The 19,746-nt window shown below is 53.3% G+C and overlaps 6 protein-coding genes across 6 annotated transcripts; 4 read left to right on the top strand and 2 right to left on the bottom strand.

The window, feature by feature from the left end:
* Positions 1-68: 68 nt before the first annotated feature.
* Positions 69-941, top strand: PG994_002016 (Required for respiratory growth protein 9 mitochondrial; the record flags this gene model as incomplete). The annotated part of the gene is made up of 1 exon (XM_066853425.1): positions 69-941. One exon carries the CDS (start codon positions 69-71, stop codon positions 939-941), a length of 873 nt encoding a protein of 290 aa, XP_066721566.1.
* Positions 942-4,356: 3,415 nt separating this feature from the next.
* Positions 4,357-6,672, top strand: PG994_002015 (WD domain-containing protein; the record flags this gene model as incomplete). Its single annotated transcript, XM_066853424.1, has 2 exons — positions 4,357-4,662; positions 4,732-6,672. The coding sequence occupies 2 exons, from the start codon at positions 4,357-4,359 to the stop codon at positions 6,670-6,672; spliced, it is 2,247 nt and encodes a 748-aa protein (XP_066721565.1).
* Positions 6,673-7,583: 911 nt separating this feature from the next.
* PG994_002014 (uncharacterized protein) lies at positions 7,584-10,054 on the top strand (the record flags this gene model as incomplete). Its single annotated transcript, XM_066853423.1, has 2 exons — positions 7,584-8,101; positions 8,257-10,054. The coding sequence occupies 2 exons, from the start codon at positions 7,584-7,586 to the stop codon at positions 10,052-10,054; spliced, it is 2,316 nt and encodes a 771-aa protein (XP_066721564.1).
* A 677-nt stretch (positions 10,055-10,731) lies between these two features.
* Positions 10,732-13,446, bottom strand: PG994_002013 (uncharacterized protein; the record flags this gene model as incomplete). The annotated part of the gene is made up of 6 exons (XM_066853422.1): positions 10,732-10,849; positions 10,888-11,948; positions 12,115-12,475; positions 12,624-12,926; positions 13,000-13,228; positions 13,386-13,446. 6 exons carry the CDS (start codon positions 13,444-13,446, stop codon positions 10,732-10,734), a joined length of 2,133 nt encoding a protein of 710 aa, XP_066721563.1.
* Positions 13,447-14,294: 848 nt separating this feature from the next.
* Positions 14,295-15,169, bottom strand: PG994_002012 (mitochondrial 54S ribosomal protein uL16m; the record flags this gene model as incomplete). Its single annotated transcript, XM_066853421.1, has 4 exons — positions 14,295-14,470; positions 14,525-14,666; positions 14,874-15,099; positions 15,129-15,169. The coding sequence occupies 4 exons, from the start codon at positions 15,167-15,169 to the stop codon at positions 14,295-14,297; spliced, it is 585 nt and encodes a 194-aa protein (XP_066721562.1).
* A 395-nt stretch (positions 15,170-15,564) lies between these two features.
* On the top strand, positions 15,565-18,878 carry PG994_002011 (ATPase family associated with various cellular activities (AAA) domain-containing protein; the record flags this gene model as incomplete). The annotated part of the gene is made up of 8 exons (XM_066853420.1): positions 15,565-15,640; positions 15,722-15,770; positions 15,827-15,871; positions 15,927-17,253; positions 17,315-17,848; positions 17,935-18,267; positions 18,318-18,468; positions 18,583-18,878. 8 exons carry the CDS (start codon positions 15,565-15,567, stop codon positions 18,876-18,878), a joined length of 2,811 nt encoding a protein of 936 aa, XP_066721561.1.
* Positions 18,879-19,746: the final 868 nt, after the last annotated feature.

The raw sequence follows: 19,746 nt of genomic DNA, 5'->3' as shown, positions 1-19,746 counted from the left end.
AACTCCGCTCCAACTACCTGCAGTCACATATCGTCTCAATAACTCTTCATTGGCCGCTTCCCGCCAGGATGGTCTCGCGAGGTCCTTCAGGACTGCCTCGGCAGCTTGCTATCCTAGAAAACCACCACACCACGTTCCTCGGCACCTTGGCCCCCCAACACCTACAGGATCAAGACTTACCCAGCTCTTCCAACGGCTACGGAGCCCGCTCCGTCTCGTATGCGGACCCCGAAGTTCCCGTTGTTGAACTTGGCAATGCCCAAAATGGCGGCGCTGTTTTCGAGCTTTCGCAGGACACAATAGATACTCTCTCCGCAGAGACTGAGCGCCTGTCTGTCGCCTCGGACCGTGGTTCCACGACTGGAAGAAATCGATCAGACTCGCCTAGGTCGAGATCGAGAGCACCCGTGGAGAGACCCTACAAAACAGACTCGCCTAGGTCGAGATCGAGAGCACCCTTGGAAAGACAATACCAAACAAAGCACATTGGCATCCGGCAAAAGGACCACGGGGCGGAACGTGAGCCCGACGACAGACCACCAAAGAAAAAGGAGGCTTGGCGGGTACAGAAAGAGGCACTCAAAGAGAAGTTCCCAGAAGGATGGGCTCCGCGAAAACGGCTGTCGCCCGATGCGCTTGAGGGTATCAAGGCGCTGCATAAACAGTTTCCCACAGAATACACCACTCCGGTACTGGCGGCCAAGTTCAGAGTGTCTCCCGAAGTCATCCGGCGTATACTGAGAGCCAAATGGACGCCGACGACCAAGCAAGAGGAGCGGCGTCAGGAGCGCTGGTTCAATCGCGGCAAGAATATCTGGTCTCAAATGGCCGAACTTGGCATGAAGCCGCCCAAGAGGTGGAGGGAGGAGGGCGTTACCCGTGATCCAAAATGGAACGTGAAGAGGGGCCCTCGGACTGAATATCCCTATGTTCCCAAGTGAGAGAGAGCCGAGGCCAAGGAGGAGAAAGAGAGTACGCAGCGGAAACTCGGCGGCAACTTGATATAATCTGTGGCCGTCTCAGTTGGAGATGAATGCATATGAAACTTGTAAGATGTACCATTATACTGTAAACTACACCACCAAACCTACCACGAATGTATAGCAAGGCATGCCATGTTTATGATACATCTATATTCAGACAACACTCTCCACGGGGGCTCCGGCGCTCGATGGTGCATCTATTTGACGCAACTTTTTCGCGCAGTTGTTGGATATATGAAAGCTGTTATGGTTCGATGGTGTCGAAGCCAGGTTCAGCCTCACTTTCCATCCGTAAAATAAGTTGCATATGTAGGTAGGCACTACACGTAGACCCGATGAGGCTGACGTTATAATCCTTCCAGCCACCGAGCCCGGTAAGGAAGAAGGAAGAGTTCGTGGCCCATGGTCTGCAAATCTTCGGGGGAGATCCGATGCAGGTACACACTCAGTCAGGGATGCTGCAACGAAGCCGAAGTGCGCTCCGGACAGGGCTTACAGCCTCGCTCGGGCGTGGCACGCATGGCCTGTTCCCGCAACGTACGGGTTTCACTATTGGCGCATTGATTGTGCAGCTCCTCGGGGTCTTTCGGATACCATGGTGGGATCTCGAACAGGCCCAAAGGCGTATGTGTGCATATCATAGCTTTTCCCATTGCTCGCACATTGATGGATACCCCAGAAAGTGCCTTGGAGGATCTACAAGAATTATTCCGTAGCACCAGATGCCATACCTCAACAGTTTGATATGCCGCTCACACTCGCATAATACTCCAATGACATAACCAAGCATGTAGCCACTCATATTAACGCATATGTATGTAATAACTCTATTTCATCTTATTGCTACCTATCCGTTGACGACTGGTTGGAGGTTGGCTGTTTTGGTGGTGAGATTGGCCAGTCCGGAGTCTTGAAGTCTACTACACCCGCCACCCGCCAACCTACCAGCCCGCATTAAGTTAGATGGACTATTGAGCGCTATTTCAAGGGACCCTTGTAGCTCATTATTTCCAAATTCCTCTTTTTCGCTCAGTGCCGCTCATGCAGACAGTGGCAGGTAGTGCCTGGTCTGTGTCAACCAAGTATACAGATACAATGCCCAATGCATTTCGGCGGCCGGCCGGCTACCGGATTGTGTATCAGGAGCTCAAGTTCCATCGCATGAATTACGTATCGTAACTACTACGGCATGCGTACTGTGCGCAGCTAGGGAGGATGCTGTTGAAAGGATGTCTGAGGACGGGGCGGATGTGCACGAAAGGGGTTTGACGGTTCCAACACTGGTCAAGGTTGACTGAAAATCTGACAGCCGGGGGGGGGGGGGTTAGGGGATTAGGAGTGTCTTTGTTGGCAAGACTCTAGACTAATAGCTAACCTAGATCTAAGCATCAAGAGCTAATGTACATACGTGGTACACCTGTCAAATGTTGCCAACGCTTGTATAATACTCGAATGGAACAATTCTAAGTACATAGAGCTCGAAGAAACGATACACGCGTAATAACTCGATTTTGTGGTCGTTATTGCATCTGTTGGCGACTATCAAATTGGATAAGGCTGGCCTGTTTTGGTTAGTCCGGTCCTTTGTCAATGTCCCTACTGGGGGATCTTCTGGGGGAATGATTGTGTCTTTGTGATGACGCCCCCAACCAGGAACATGCAGTCGGGCAAGGATTGTGATGGACGGTTTAGGAAGAGCCGTCACACTGCAAAAGGTAAAGATTTCCCAAACCACGGCCCTCAATCTGATCAGGGCGTCTGTCATACCCAATCAGCTTCCCAATCAGGTGATAACCCCCCTGGTGCCATTAAGCTTACAGCTGCTGGGATGGGCTTGACGGAAAGCAAAGCTAAGCTGTGTTGGTCGCTTGCTCTACCGTCACTGCTGCACATTATTATATTAACCTAATGGTGGCCCAGGAAGAATTCGTGGTGTGCACAGCATCCAGGGTAGCATTATGAATCTCGTGCGTGGGAGTGAGTGCGTGACAGTCAGGTCACTTCCCAACCCTCACTCTCTTTCGGGTCTCTCCCCTTAACCTAGATTCTATTTTCAGCCTCCTTCTCTCGCTTCGTGAGGCCGTGTTTGATCCAGGGAGCCGATGCCCGCTGTCAATTGCCTGCAGCAAACGGTAACTCCAGACCGCTTTAGTCCCACTGGAGGGGGGGGTCGAATATCCATATTCTATACATGCCCGACTAATACTACCTTAAGATAAAGACTTCTTTGACCTAAAGAATTTCTCCTTCGCGTCATTGTGAGTAAGAACAAAAGAACACCCGACGCAGCTGCCGATTAACAGGACGAAAGCGTTTTAACAGACTCTTGTACCTTTGCCTGCCTTCTGCCTTCTGCCTTCCTTGACTGCGATCAGACATTTCGATTGAGTCTGTTCATTCCGGGCATTCCAAACTCTCTGCCACCTCTCTCCCTCTCCCGCGGCTGCCTCGACCTGCCTGTCCGTATGCCGGTTGATTTAACAACAACGACGCCCAGCCACTCAATGCCTTGGGTAATCGTTGTGCCTCCTATAACTTACCCATTCTCAGCATCGATTGGGCCTACTGCAGTTTTCTCACGCCTTTCTTCATATTCTAAAGCATTGCTGGGTTCTTCTATGGCGAGAAGATGTCCTCCACTCCGACGAATCGACTCCGATTAACGCCCTCCAATTCGCCTTTTCTGCCGCGACCCCCAAGATCCCCCGTCGTGGTCGCCCTTCTCCACCAGAGACCCGCCTGTCTTTAAAGAGGGTGGTCGGCACCACTTGCACATATCCTACCGGCTTCGATACTGCGCAGTCGTCCTTTGCCTACATCGCTGGAGGGGCCGTAGTGGTGGCCGACATTGGGAGCCAAGACTACACCCAGCGCTTCTTCAGGGCTCGCCCAACTGCGGTTCCCGTATACAACACACCCGCCTTACCTTACTCGCCATCTAATCCTAATACAACTACCCCGAAAGCCAATGATAGCAGAAATAGACTTCCGATACCGCAGAGGGATTCTTCGTTTGGTGCTGCGGACTGGTCAGACTCGGCATCGTCAAAGACATGGACAAGCAGAGAGCGCATCAAGGCCGCGACATGTTTGGCCCTCAGTCGCGAAGGGAGGTTCCTGGCGGTTGGTGAGACGGGCTATGCTCCGCGAGTTCTTATCTTTAGCCTCGAGGATAGTTCTCCAGATACGCCTCTTGTCTCTATAAGTGAGCATATGTATGGCGTGAACGCCGTGGCTTGGTCCCCCCGACTCGAAATACTTGGCCTCTTTGGGTGCTGCGAACGATGGGTTCCTCTACTTGTGGCGCATTGACCCGAAGACCGGAGCTGCTAAGCTGTTTCAGCAAAACAGATGCACCTCCTACATCAGAGGCATGATTTGGATGGGAAACAACCTGATCACTTTGGGGGTCCGGCACGTGAAAGTCTGGCGGGTCGAAGATGGCGCATCGGTGTCATCTGCCTCTCCTGCGAAGCAGCGATTCCCAGGCGAGGTCAGTTCACCTTCATCTTCACAGTCTACCAAGTCGTTGCCCGGCAGAAACATCCTTCTGGGCGGACTGTTGGAAGCTACTTTCTCTTGCGCAGCGGCTATTGATGAGACGCGCGCCATTGTCTGCACCGAAACCGGAGAAATCTGCCTGTTCGACGATACCGCTAAGCAGATGAAACTAGCAAAAGTCTGAGAGATAGGGTTTGTTGCCACTTGTGTTACGGTTAGGGACCAAGTTGCCTATATTGGGGGGAAGGCGGGCAACTTTGTCACGCTCGACTTGGAGCTATTCTTGCAATCCAGCATGAACTGCATCCTGAAGACGTCCCACTCGCCTACAGGACTTTCGGCTATGGGCTTCATCAAGGACAACCTTGTGACGCTCGACTCAAAGCGTTCAATAGATATCTGGAATGTCTCATATATCCCAGGTCAGCCAGATACCACCATCACTCGCATGCAGATCCCAGGCCAAGGTGACGCTATTCTCGGAGTCGACGTGCTTTCCCAGCCCAATGAGGTAGAAGCAGCCTTCTACACATGGTCAGAGTCGGGAGATATAATTCTTTGGGACTTGGAAGGAAATAAGAAAGTATCAGTCCAAGTGATGCCTGAGGACGCACATTCTGAGAACGAGTGTGATCCGGGGAATCAGCTGATGACCGTCAAAGCAACGAAAGGCGCCAAGTTCTTGGTGACTGGAGACAAGCTTGGTGTGCTGAAGGTCATCGAGTTGGCCACAAAAAAGTGCGTATTCGAAACGAAGGCGCATACTTCGAATTGCCAATCTATTGCCACCTACGAGGACGAGGCCAACTTTCTGATTGCTTCGTGTGCGCGGGACCGCACAGCACAGCTCTTCCATAAAGCCACCAGTGGAGAGTTTGAGCTCTTCCAGACTCTTGAATTTGCTGCGAAGGTCGTTGAAGTACTTATACCTTCTCACGACAAGATCATAACTTGTGCATTAGACCGCTCGCTTCATATTTACGACCTGGTATCGAAGGAGGAAGATCCGGACGTGAGGGCAGCGATTACCTCGAGATCACTTTCCCTCAAAGCGTCTCCGGCTTCTATAGCGGTGGGTTCAGGAGGCAAATCGCTTTTCGTATCCCTCCTCGATCGAACGGTATGCATTTACGATATGGAATCTGGCAAGCTTTCCCACGTATTCAAATGCAGTGATGGTGCGGGTGGCGATTCGGTCGTTCTCGACTCACTCGTCCATCGCGGGGCAACGGAGCAGGAAGCGGCTTTCCTCCTGGGTCTCTCGAATACGGATAAATCGATCAGGATATACGACGGCCAGACAGGAACCTTTGTAGACCGCGAATGGGGTCATACCGAGTCGATCAACGGAGTAGCTTTGCTAGAGGATGTTGACGGCGGAAGGAAGGTCATCAGTGCCGGGTCAGATGGAACCATCATGATTTGGGGGTTGGATCTTCCAGAACAGGTGTTTGGGTCAGGCAGTCGTGATCCATCACCTATGAAGGATTCGTTTTCGGCAGCCCGACCACCACTGAGACGTGTTCTCTCCAAAGCCGAGCTTGCCGAGTTTCAGCGACCACCATCCGCTGCTGGTAGACGTTCGCCTCCGCGAACGGTGACCAAAAAACGGTCTCAATACAATATGGCGTCGTCTGCTTCGACCAGGACGCCACAAGCGCCACAGTCCAGTCCTCCGTCGGCCGCTGCTGAATATACTCCAAGTAGGAGACCTTCAGCTGACAGCCGGTCAGGGAGCCCGCCTGTTAGTCCCAAGGTGCGTTCGGTGGTTAGACGCCCATCCCTGCCTGCATTGAATGGGGCCGCCAAAAGTAAGAGCTCCTCTACAGGTGTCCAAGGGTTCGGTTCCCTCAACATGGCGACCGAGCAGGCCGTCCGGACGTTGCGGACATATCGGAAGAAGCTTGGTGGCTCGGACACGGTGGCCACAGACTTGCTTGCCGAGTTGGATCAGGAATTACGTCTTACCTCGCTTGCTCTGGGAGATAGAGCTAAGCAGAGTAAATCAATGAGCGATGCAATGCTAGAGGGCATCCTCGAGCAATACTCAGCACGGCTAATAGCCATGCTGGATGAGAAACTGGGATTGAGCAACCATCCATCGTTAGAGCGGAGGGATTCCTACTCGTCCAACAAACGACCGGCATCCTCGGGCACCGGTTCTACGTCAGCTAGTGACTCGACGTGATGCCGGAAACATTCATTTTCATATGTGCATTCTGGCAACCAAAATCTCATTGTTCTTGGGGGATCTTTTACGAGCGAGACCGGGATTGATAGACGGCCAGGGGGCTTTGCAGCAGCGCAAGCAGTAGTTTGGCGTACAGGATACCTCCTTTGGTCTCGAGGCAGGATAAAAGTCTCTGGAGAGCAGGCATGGGAAATGGCGTTGTAGGCCTTTTGTTTAGGATATTTTTCAGGGGATTCTTATCACGGTTCCAAAAACCGACCACATGATACCACGGGGGCTGAGGAGTTGGAGTTGTTATCCATCAAGGCGTGCCGTACATCATAGCATGGCACAGCTACGTTACCTAGACTAGGAGTCAGTTGCTTTGTTTTATCTGCAATCAATATGCCTTTTGCGGTGAAGCTTACTTATACACCATAAATGAATCTACACACTGACTGACTTGAGGCATCTGGTGTCTATGGGTGACTGTGACTGTTGGAAAGTCCACCGCCCTGAGAGAACTGTCAGATACGGATACAAGGCCCGAACTGGGGTAGCAGGCCACTAAGCGAGTCCAGTAAGAATAAATCGGGCCTAACTCCACAGTTGGTCTCGGGCGCTCAATGGCCATCCCTGCTCCCCAGCCCGGTCCCAGCCAAGCGACGCAACGCGCATCTGCCATTGATGGGTTGATTGAATCACTTCTAGCTTGAGCAACCGCAGGCTCTCTTTCCATCTCGGACCCGACTCTGACTGACTCTCCCGTCAATGCTTCAACAAGGGAATCTTCGGCACCTCCAGGTCCGATTAATATGAGGAAGTCACGTCCATGATCACCAGCGTCTACCTCCACGGGAGTCCCAATCCCCAGCCCATCCATCCCTACTACGCACTTACACCGAGCATAGTAGGACAGCTATTACATCATGTCGCCAGACAGCTCGAGCAATATCCGCGTCTTCATACACTGGAACGACCAGACCGTTTTCGCTGGCGAGGACATCAAGTGCAATATCACCTTCAAGAACGTCGCCAGGCCCATCCAAACTTCGCACAACACCCCACTCGATCGATCCCGACAGCCTTCTCCCCTGCTGGGCACCCCTCGAAAGCCCAGTTCCAACAGCATTGGCCTGGCCCCTCCCGCCGCCAATCGGGGCAGAGGGCATCGATCAACCCTTTCCCTGAATGTCCCAGCCAGCAGTGCCCGCTCCAGAAATGCCACCACACAGTGGATCCCTCCGCAACCACCGCCGACGACTCAACCGGGGCACGCCCATAAGCGCTCGCTGTCTATCGTGTCCATAGGGTCGAATGCGACTGCCGAAGAGCAATCACAGACCAATGGCGTCAAAGCCTCAGCGCAAAGGCCGGGGCGCGGACATGGCCGGTCCGCCAGTCTGCAAATATCACCACGAGGAGGGCCGCTCATGAACGGGTCGCAGTCAGCCATGTTGCCCCCTCGGCCATTTACTAGCTCACAACCTTCTCCGTTGTTTAATACCCAACCGTTTTCGCCCACGAGGCAAGCTATGGGGAGGTCTTCGACATCGCCGAATACACCGACGCTAGGACAACAGTCGCCTAGACGCGGACCAGGCCAGATGCCGGAGTTCAAGTTTCCAATGATCAGCTCACCACTATCTGGCCCAGGGAAACATCACCTGGTACACAAGAGGAGGAATACAATTTCACGCCTGTATCTACGGCAGGAACGTCCGTGACTCTTCCCGTTCGTTCGAGGGACTCGATCCCCATCATCACGGAGAACTCGGCAGCCCCAGCAGCACGCATACTATCCACGACGAGTATAGCAGGCGGCACACCTAGGAGTAGTGGCGAGTTCTACTCCCTGAGCAACAACTCCAGCGAGACACTGGCGTCTGAATACGTCACGCAACCTCTTCGAAACGGTGCGCGGCCGCCTCATTTCCGACGGAGTTCGAATATGTCCATGTTGGGCCCAGCGAAACTGCCCGAGGCGCTCATGATGGGATATGCGCAAGTTCAGGGCTCTTTCACGCTTGACGGCTCGCTGATCGAGCTTGCACCCTTCGAACAGGTGAAACGGAAGGCAGTATTGGGTGGCCAAGGCGGTGGCGTCATTGGCATCGACACTCCAAAGAGAGACAGCGGTTTACTCAAGAGTTTTGGTTGGGGCTCATGGGGTAGCTCGATTGGCGAGCTACTTGGCGCAGGTGAACTCAGCAGCATAAAGGATATGCGCGGAGCAGCCGGCTCCAAGTCCGTACCACTACTTTCAACACCGCAGACAATACTTTTTGTTGACTTGAACCTAGCCCCTGGTGAGAGCAGAACGTATGAGTACACCTTCAAGTTACCAAAGGGTTTGCCCCCCACGCACCGCGGCAAGGCCATCAAAATCTCGTACTCTGTGGTAATAGGCACTCAACGGCCAGGTGGCACCAGGGAGCAGCAAGTCAAATCCGTCGAGATACCTTTCCGTGTTCTCGGTAGCGTCAATAGCCACGGTGAAATACTCGGCCACGACTTGATGTCGCCCTATATCCTCCTCCGAGACGCGGGCAAATCGCGGTTGCTGGACAAGATGGCCAATGGCTTTGAATTCCCCAAAAGCGAAAAGGCGCCGCGACCAAACTCGACCATGCATGGTTTTCTTGGTTATGTGAATGAACTTCTGGACCAACCTCGGAACGGCATGGGCTTGCTTTCTCCGACAGCCGGTGGGCCATCCTCTAGACGTCCTTCTGTGTTTGAGGAGGCGTCAACCGCAAAAGAAGCCATTGACCTGGCCATTATGCGATCAAACCTCGCCTCTGAAAGTGGGCAAAGCAATAACCGCTTTGAAATTGCGCGCAATGGCCAACGGGTGGCTGTGGTCATGTTGGCGCGGCCTGCCTACAGACTAGGCGAGTCGGTCAACATGGCCATCGATTTCACAGGCGCCGAGACCCCGTGTTATGCTATCCATGCGGTTCTCGAGACATCAGAGCGTATCGATCCCAGTTTGGCGATCCGCAGTGAGGCCAGTGTTCATCGTGTGACCAGGAAGACCTTCGGTAGCGCAAGCGAGGCCACCCTGTTTGCCCGGCGCATCGTCTTCAGTCCCACGATACCCATAAACGCCACCCCGGAGTTCGTTACCAGTGGCCTAAGCTTGGAGTGGAAGATCCGAATCGAGTTTGTCGTGCCCTCATCGGTTGAGGATGCCGAGGGTGAACGACGGGCACAGGGACCCCATCCCCTATTGGAAGAAATCGCAAAAGATGATCGTGGTGGCCTAGTCCTCGTAGCGGCGGAGAATCTAGAGTGCGAGAGTTTCGAGGTTGCGGTACCCCTGAAAGTGTACGGCGCCGTTTGCGACGGACTCGAAAGATTAGAACGGGACGAGGCCGAGGAAGGCCTCGCTGTTTGATGATATGCGTGGGGTGAAGGGGCAAAAGGGAAAAAATAACTGCTGAATTAGCCAGGGATAGATGGACTAGCATACGATACTCTGTAGGTAGGTGTTATTGGAGACACGCACACACCATATATATTTGGTTAACCCGGAAAAGCGATGCTGTGACTGGACAGCTTCTGCCAGCGAGATTTGGATAACACGCCCGTCTATCGATCGGTGGATAGGTATACAGGTCCTTAGTGTTTGTTATATACAACCTGTACTCGATATCTCAAGGTTGTGTATTCGTGTATTTACACTACATATAATACATATTAACCGTCCATCTTGTTCTGCTACGCGAAACTTGTACAATTTTCCACATGACCCAATTGTCTGTTTATCCGTCGCTCTTCACAGCAGGACCAAAGAAACAGAGGTCAAGCAACTCCAGGTCAACCTTGATGTCTTAACCCAGCATGACCCAGCATAGAAACCGGCCACCAGAGAGCTCTTCTGTCCTATTCCCACAGAATTAATATTCCCTCTTGCTTCCCGCAAGAAGAAGGTGTACAAGACAATCGATGATTCAACCCAAACATGTGTCTAGTTCCCCTCTATCAAATTCCAAAGAGACATACGCCTGCTCCAATGTTGGTTGACTTGATCAAGCGAGACAGGGGGAATAGACCATAACTTCGAACGCATCCCTAGTGCTGCTGCAACCGCTCAATGTATGCCTCGGTCTTCTCCAGAATCTTCTCGGTGGCCTGATATTCGGCGTCATTATGATACTCTTCTTCCCATTCGGCATAGGCATCGTAGAGGCTGGGTGGTACTCGCCGCCTTTCCCGGAGAGGCTATACTCTGTTGGAGATACATCCGTATCATAGCCATTATTGTATATATTCAAACTATTGTTGTCGAAGATGGCATGATGATGGCTATAGCCGATGATGTCGGGGCGTTTGTCGTTTCCGTTTTTTGGTGTCATCATCTCGAGGTATTGTGACTTCAGGCGTGGCAGCGGGTCATCTTCAAGCTCACCGACCCAGTGATGAGAGGGGTGCTGGTGATGATGGTGTGAAGGAGAAAGAGCGCCGGCTTTGATGAGTGGTGAAGGTGAAGGTGAAGGATGCTGGCGCGGTGTCTGGGCGGATTTGTTGCGAGGCGTGACGGTGGTTATGATTGGCTGACGGTAGGCACGAGTCGTAGATATTAGCAGTGGTGACAGGGGAGGAAAGATATTGCCTTCGGTATTGTTTCTGTCACCACCACCAGCATGGCCTCCTCCTTCCTGGTCGTTCCCATGATGGTCCTTGCTGTTGTCGACGGTGTTTTGCTGGTGCCCGGTAGCCGGATATTCCTCAGCAGCGTCGTTGGCGCTATCGGGACTGCTCCCCGTCAGCTCATCGTACACCTCGGCCGGGCTGCCCAGGCCGGCCTTGTGGCAGAGCTCAGCGATGTCCCTCTCCAGCCTCGCGATGGCGGCGTCGTTGGCCTCCTTGCGCATGCGCTCGTGCCCCAGCGTGTCCGCGGCCCGGACGTACTGGAACTGTACGTCCTCGAGGTGCGCCGCGACATGCTGGCGGATGCGTTTCTCCCTCTGTTCCGCCTCCGGACTTCGCTGCTGCTGCTGCTGCCTCTGTGCTGCTTCTTCCTGATGCTGCCGACGACGACGACGTCGGCTCTGGACTATGCCCACGGCCGCCGAGAGGTGCTCCCGCTCCTCCTGCAGATTCCGGATCTGCGCGGTCTGGTGGCGTAGTAGCGGGGTGATGCACTCGGCTTGCGCCTCGTTGACCGCGATGACGGCGTAGGCCTGGCTGAGGTGGTGGTCCAAGTGGGATGGTGTAGTGGGGAGGCCCGAATATTGGGTGTGAGGAGGTCGCGCGCTCGGCGAGTTTAGGATTGCCTCTATCTCGGACTATGCATAACGGTTAGACGGGTTATCCAAATTCAACGATAACAAGTCTATTGATCCTTTTCCCTTTCGCAACCTGTTGGGGCTGGACGGGAAAAAGAAAAGAAAAAAGGGGTCGGGGGGGCGCGGCGCAACACTGGGTTTGGGGGTTGCTGCTACTATTACTCACCTGGCCATACTCATCGACTCCGGCATCGGCAATCGTAGGACTAGCATTGGGCGTACCACCACCACTCGGCGCGTTGGGGCGGTGGTAGAACATGAGCTTGCGCAGCGACTTGCCGGCCAGGGGGTCCATGCGCGAGTACCGCCCTCGAAGGCGGTCGGGTCCTGGCTGCGGACGGCGTCGACGCCCTCGGCCACGTACAGCAGGGATGGGCTCGTGGGCACGGCGTAGTAGGGCGACAGGTCGTAGCCCGTGGACGCGTCGACCTGCGGCTCGACGCCCCAGCCGTGGTAGCGGAAGGGCCGCGGCGGCATGGGGGGCGTGTCGACCACTTCGGGGGTCGGGGACGGCGCCGCGGTTGGTTCTGTGGGGAGAAGGGGAGCCAATCACCGGTCAGCCAGTCTGCGCGAGAAGGTGTGTTTGTCCTTGCCTCGAAAGCTCATACGGCAATGTCGTTGTTGCCCACGGAGAAGAACAAGATGAAAATAGCAGTCAGCTCATTCAATACATACCTGGTCGATAGGCACTTTGATCTCGTCTCCGCTCCAGCGCTGGCAACCTTTGGACCAAGCAAGGAAAGTGCAGGGGAGATGCGGCCGTGGGGGACCGAGGACTCCTCGTCGTCGCTGTCTTCGCTGTCGAACTCGAAGTCAGCGCAGCAGGCGGTCAGGAGATGGGTTGAGAAGTCGTGCCGCGGCGGCGCGCGGATGTGGTGGTCGGCCTGCTCGGGGCGGTTAATCTCGAAGACGGCCTCGCGGGGGGAGTCGCCGGCCGCGTTGCCCTCAGAGAGCGTCTCGTCGACTTTACGGAGCATGCTGTTTTGCGGCGTGTTCATGTCAGTAGGCGGGGAAGGGGGACTTGACAATGAGGTGGATGGTTTTGACTTACTGGAGGATATCTCGCTTGCTGCGAGACGGGGCCTGATTGCCGTCCCTGGAGCTGATGTCCTCGCAAAGGTGGATCCATTCGAAGAGGGGGTCTTCCTGGGAGTCCTTCGCTGCTGGGCCTCGCATCTTATTGTAGGCCTGGAGCATCGTGTTGGATATCAGGAGAGGACGGCCCCCGTCATGTTCGTGTTCGGCAGCGGAACAGCCGGGGATTGTTTTTCGAGACACATCTGGGCAATACGTCAGTCTCGTTCTCTTGGAAACTGATCCTATTTTGATGGGCAGGTAGATAAATGCTCTTCCAGCCAAGGGCCAAAATAAATAGAACCCTGGAGGACTTCCTGAAGATCGCGAACAGCTCCACACAGGACAAGACGAGGGACGTACCTTGGAGAATGTGGCGTGCAATAGGACTTGAAGCAGCGCCAATATGTGTTTGTGTCGCCATCTCTATTAGTTGGATTTCTTTTGTTCTATTCGAACAGCAAGCTTGGCCCCCCTTTAGCGATCGACAGTGATCGATGAGCCCGGCGAGGGCAGGTATGTAGCCGAACAAGAAAAATAATCAGAACAGCAGGAAGAGTTGCAGACTGTCCGCCTGTACGCGGTGGGCAAGAAGCAGATGCGGAATCCCGTTGACCTACACCCAACAAATGTTGCAAAAGCCAAAACAATAATCGAGAATGAGAGCAGATAGATTTCGTCTGCTGTCCGAGGACGATCTGCGAAGCTTTGGTTTTGGCGGACTTCTAAGCCTTGTTGAAGCCGAAAAGCAATCCTGTGTCGTCGATTTCTGATCAGGGAAAAAAAACAGAAGGAAGAAACTCCGGAGCGCCGATGTGGTTGACGATGGATGGTTGTACGGGGCGACTCTAGGGGAAAAGACACAGCAGCTTATTGAGCGCTGCCAACCACTGACCGCTACCTAGGTTTGTAAACGAATAGGTGAGTGCGGGCCCTTGAAGCCAAGTCCTGGGTAGGAACTTGGCACATGAAGTTCGCATTGAACCCATCTCTTGTAGCAAGTCGTCGTTGAGATGTGCCACGAACTCTACGTGTATTTCTCCCCCACACATCTTGCACCTTCAACACATCTCGACACCCAGCAACATTTGCCACCACTGCTGAATCAAAACATGCAACAGTACCCTGCCAAGACAGTACCTGTGCAGAACCCTACAAAGGACTCGTCGTGGGTAGTTAAAGGATCTGACTGAATCATGAAATTGCGTGCCGAGGACATGAGCTTCCGCTCTGTATTTGTGCTGAATTTAATACATATACACGCCCTTCTGCTCAAGGGTTGTCAAGTGGCTGCTGAGCAGCCTTGGCTGGGTCAGCTGGGGTCACAGGCATGATCGTTTCTGCTGCCACCTTTCTCCGTGGTCTCTTCAATTCCTCCAAAGTAACTCCGTCCAGCTTGGTGATGCCAACCACAGGCGGCTCGCCCTTCTTAACAAACTCCCATTGACCTTGGAGAACAAGTTAGCTTGATACATCTGCATCAATACGTGCACATTTCTTACCAGGGAGCTTGTTACCTGCCAATCTGAAAGCGTCTCTTGCAACCTGCTCGTGGAGCATTCCCTTCAGCTCCAAGACAATCTGGTTGACTGCCACTCTCGCAGCCCAATGGTCGAATGCACCCTTTCCTTTACCCATACGCATCTACCGCAGCAGTTAGCAAAACAGTCCGCACCCCCCTCTCCCCCTTCACGCCCTACTGGGGGAGACATACCTCGTTACCGCTTGTGAAAACACCAATGTTGCAGCACACTCTCTTATATAGACGGTACTTCTCCCACGCAAGCGCATTTTGATCGTATCCTCGGCAATCTTCAGATTCTTCGCGCTTATCCTCCGTTGGTGGTCGACCATGCGCAATCCATAATCGCCCCAAGCAACCGTGGTTCCCTTCGTAGATCCACCCGTGGCCACGCGGGCCCGCCCCTTCATCATCTTCTTCGTCCGCTTGATGCTTGGCTCGAGCCAAGTGCCGGCTCGGGAGGCCGTGACGGAGAACAGCCTGACATTGTTGGGGGTCTTGCGCTGGGTTTGGGACGCATTGTCAGGGCGACGGCCGGGCCCAGCGAGGGCCTGGCTGTGGAAGGAGCCGATATCGTAAGGCACTTCAATGCGCCTGCGAGGCTCAAGGGGTTGTTGGGCCTCATCTTGGCGGGATCTGCGTCGTGGGCTGACGGTAGAAGGTCCAGATTGGTTTGTTCGTGGTCGCAATTCCTAGAAATTTTGAGCTAGGTCGACGTTGAACCTCAATTGAACCTCCGATTGCCACAAAGTACCGATGTACCTATTCGGCTCATCCTGACCCACTTTGAACCTTGCATGGGGCCGAGGGCAGATACGCCGCTAGAGCCTGTGCTGCCTATGTACTTTAAGCCGCCTGGCAATAGCGCGTCATGCACGTGTGAAGCGCGTCTCTTAGAGATACTTTACTTCAGCGTCAAGAATTCTTGCTGAGACCACTTGGTCTGCACAACCTCGATTTGTTTCTTTTCTCTGTCATCGCAAGAACAGCACCACACCAAATCTCGGAAGACAGGCGAGAATGTCTGACATTCGCTCTTTCTTCGGCCCCAAGGGCGGCTGCTCCGAAGCCTGCCGCAAAACCTGCCCCAAAGAAGGCCGAGGAGGATACCTCGAAACGACGAGGCAGTGAGTTTGCAGAAGTCGCAATGAGGACTTATTTCTAACCTGTCTCACAGAGGCCCGCAAGGTGGTCGAGGAAGACAGTGACGATGAAGTGGTCCCAGAGTAAGCCTGCTCAACTGGCCCTACGCATTATGCCAAAGCTAATTTGTGTGCAACAGACCTAAGAAGCCCGTCACTCGATCTACGCCGAAGAATAAGGCAGCGTGAGTCCCCAAGCACCTATTTTCCCGCGAAAAAGCATATCTAATATGGTTATAGCGAGAAGGAAGTTAAGGGGACTGAGACAACAGCAAGCGAGTACTTTGCCTCCAGCAAGGCCAAACCCAAGCCTGCCGCCAAGGCCGAGACAAAATCCGCCCCCGAGAAGAAAATAGAGGTTCGGGCGAGCCCAAGGAACAAGAAGCCGGCTGTGAGCGCCAAGGAGGAGCCTGCACCAGCCAAAAAGACACGCGGTGCAACCCTCAAACGATACGACATGGATGACGATGAGGACGCCTTCATGGACGACGATGACGGTGAGGGTGGAGATGACATCTTCGCAGCTGATGTCAAGAGCCGTAACAAGAGGAAGAACGACGACTATGTGGAGGAAGAGAGCGAGGAAGAGTTCCTTCCTAAATCGAAACGACTTGCATCCCGTACCAAGCGCGAAGCAGACGACGAAGATGACAAGCCTCTCGTCACTAAGTCTACAAAGGCAGCCACCACTAGCAAGAAGAGAAAGACGCCCGAAGCAGAATCCGACGAGGAAGACGAAGAGCCTGTTTCAAAGAAGAAGCCAGCCCCGAAGAAACCGAGAGCGCCTAGAGCTAAGAAGGAAGTCGAGGCCGAAGACACTAACATACAAGCCATCCTGGATGATATCCCTACCGTCAGGCCACCGTCACCTCCAAAGGACCCGAATGTCAAATTTGATTGGAGAAAAGCTCAAGCAGGTGCCGGTAATTCTGGTCCTCCCCCTAATCCCACTGACGATGTGCCCGAGGGCGAAGAAGATTGCCTCACCGGGTTGACTTTCGTTTTCACTGGCCAATTGACTGGCATTGCTCGCGAGGAAGCTCAGGTTCTAGTGAAGCGCTACGGCGGCAAGGTGACAGGCCAACCAAGCAGCAAGACCAGCTACGTCGTGCTCGGTGCCGACGCAGGACCAAGCAAGCTTGCCAAGATCAAGGCTAACGGCATCAAGACGATTGATGAAAATGGCCTTTTCGAGTTGATCCGTCGCTTGCCAGCTGGTGGTGGCACGGGAAAGGGTGCAGAAAAGGTGCGAGAGAAGCGTCAGAAAGAGGAAGAAAAGATCAAGGCACAAGCGGCCGAGATGGAACGTGAGGAGAAGGCGCGTAAGCTCGAGGCAGAGAAGGCCCGCAAACTGGCCGCTGCTCGTGGTATGACGGGCCCAGCTCCTACAGGAGCTGCCCCAACCGCTCAGCTCTGGACTTCCAAGTATGCGCCGACACAGCCTAATCACATCTGCGGAAACAAAGCAGCCGTCGAAAAGATTCAGAAGTGGCTGAGGGATTGGGCCAAGTCACGCAAGTACGACTTCCAGAAGCGAGGCGCAGATGGCCTGGGAGGATATCGAGCTGTGATTCTGTCCTGGCCCCCCGGGCATCGGCAAAACCACTGCAGCCCACCTTGCAGCCAAGCTTGAAGGCTTCGATGTTCTGGAACAGAACGCAAGTGACACCAGAAGTAAGAAGCTCGTCGAGTCAGGAGTCAGCGAGGTCATGAACAACACTTCGCTATCAGGGTATTTCGCCGGCGATGGCAAGAAGGTCGACAAACAAAAGAAGAATATCGTGTTGGTCATGGATGAGGTCGATGGTATGTCGGCAGGTGACCGTGGTGGTGTCGGTGCTCTCGCCAAATTCTGCAAAAAGACCGAAGTTCCGATGATTCTGATCTGCAATGAGCGAAGACTGCCCAAGATGAAACCATTCGACTTCGTTGCCCTCGATATCCCGTTCCGTAGACCTACGATTGAACAGATTCGGTCGCGGATGATGACCGTCAGCCACCGAGAAGGCTTGAAGTTGACTCCGCAAGTCCTTGACGCACTCATTGAAGGCAGTAACAGGGATATTCGACAGATCATCAACATGATGTCTACTATCAAGCTGGATCAAACTTCCATGGACTTCGACCAGAGCAAAGACATGTCCAAGGCTTGGGAGAAATCTGTCATCCTAAAACCCTGGGACATCTGCCAGAAGATGCTTGGAGGGGGCTCTTCTCACCAGCAAGCAAATCTACCCTTAATGATAAGATCCAGCTTTACTTCAACGACCACGAGTTCAGCTATCTGATGATTCAGGAGAATTACCTCCGGACGAAGCCATCTGCGTTAGGCGGCGGCCACAAGCGAGAACAGGATCTGAAAGCCTTAGAGCTCATGGACAAGGCTGCCGAAAGCATCAGCGACGGCGACTTGGTCGACCGCATGATCCATGGGCCACAGCAGCATTGGAGTCTGATGCCCACCCATGCCGTTTTCAGTACAGTGCGCCCTGCGAGCTTCGTCGATGGGTCACTGATGGGCTCTACATTTACCTCGTGGCTTGGAAACAATAGCAGTACGGAAAGCTCGGCAGATATACTCGTGAGATTCATTCGCACATGCGTCTTAGATCTTTGGGAGATGCCAACGAGGTCCGACAACAATACCTCCCTGTCCTGTGGACACAGCTTGTCAAACGCCTTCAAGTCGAAGGAAAGGAGGCGGCTGATGAGGTGATTGACCTGATGGATAGTTACTTTCTCACTCGAGAAGATTTCGATTCCATCAAGGAGCTCGGAGTTGGTCCTCAGGATGAAAAGGATGTTAGCATTGACACACAGGCCAAGTCTGCGTTCACCCGATTGTAAGTCGTTTCTTGAAGGAATTATACGAATTTTGCACTAACTCCTATTGCAGGTACAATCAAAGATCGCATCCCGTCCCCTTCCATGAAAGCCAGTAGTATAGCCGAACCGAAGAAGGTGGCCAAGGACGTACCAGACCTGGAAGAGGCTATTGAGGAGGAAGATGAAGGAGACGCGGCCGAACCAGCTGAAGCTAATGATGATGAGGGTGACATCACGAAAGACAAATATATCAAACAACCCAAGGCGAAGCCCAAGCGCGCCCCCAAGAAAGCTGCCAAAGCAGCAAAGGACGACGACGATGAAGACGAGGATGTGAAGCCAGCAAAGGGAAAAGGGCAGAGCTAAGGCAGGTGCCTCCAAGAGCAAGGCGAAGAAATGAGGTGTTACGAGACTGTATGTAGCTTTGTACGATCAGGATGTCATATTGTATTCCTAATTCAAGCGCCAAGACCGGCGAGTTGGAGTGAGATGGTATGAGAAAAGGGCAAAGACCCCCAAGTCTGCCAGACTCAACAAATGAACTGCAGACTACATCATCTATTCGAGACATGAGACCAAAGTTGCACTGTTATCCACTTGATATCAACAGAAAGTGTGTTTCTACGTATCAACACCCAAATATGCCATCGCGGATTTAACAACGCCTCACAATAATCAATTAAATAATGACTATACCCGCTACACTCTCGAAATACCACGAGTATCCTATTACCTTTTTTTGCACATGTTAGATGTTGCTCAAGGGGTTCTGTCCCCAGATCTTGATGAATGTTTGCAAGGGAAAGTCGCAACGGAATGGGCCCACCCTCCGAATGAACTTGCTCTGCTGTCCAAGGGTAGAAACGTGCCTGCCCTTCCCGCTCAACAGTCGAGGGAAAGGAAGAAAAAAGTAACTTTAAGTTCAAACTGGCTTCCAACCTGACTTTGAAGCATATCGAAAGTCCCCCTACTGTCTCCTGGACTTGCACCCAGATGCCGACGCAGAGAAAGACTGCTGGTACCTGGCCCACCCCTATCTGCCATGGCTGACCCTTTGGATCTTGACGAATTCGTCCTCTCTGTTCCTTCCGACGGACTGTCGCTGTTTGTATCCTCTCACCTCTTCCTTGCTGACCAATTCCATCCTGAACTCGACCTTATGGGCGTTTATGAGAATGTAGAGTCAGGGCAGTTACGGATACTTCCGTCTACGGTACACCTGCAGATGGTTGTT

The sequence above is a fragment of the Apiospora phragmitis genome (genome assembly GCF_038363925.1).
Source record: "Apiospora phragmitis strain CBS 135458 chromosome Unknown utg000002l:1.0-5516284.0:1.0-5523493.0, whole genome shotgun sequence".
Lineage (NCBI taxonomy): Eukaryota > Fungi > Ascomycota > Sordariomycetes > Amphisphaeriales > Apiosporaceae > Apiospora > Apiospora phragmitis.
The sequence above is the reverse complement of the archived record's forward strand: the minus strand, read 5'-3'. Positions and strand labels throughout refer to the sequence as shown.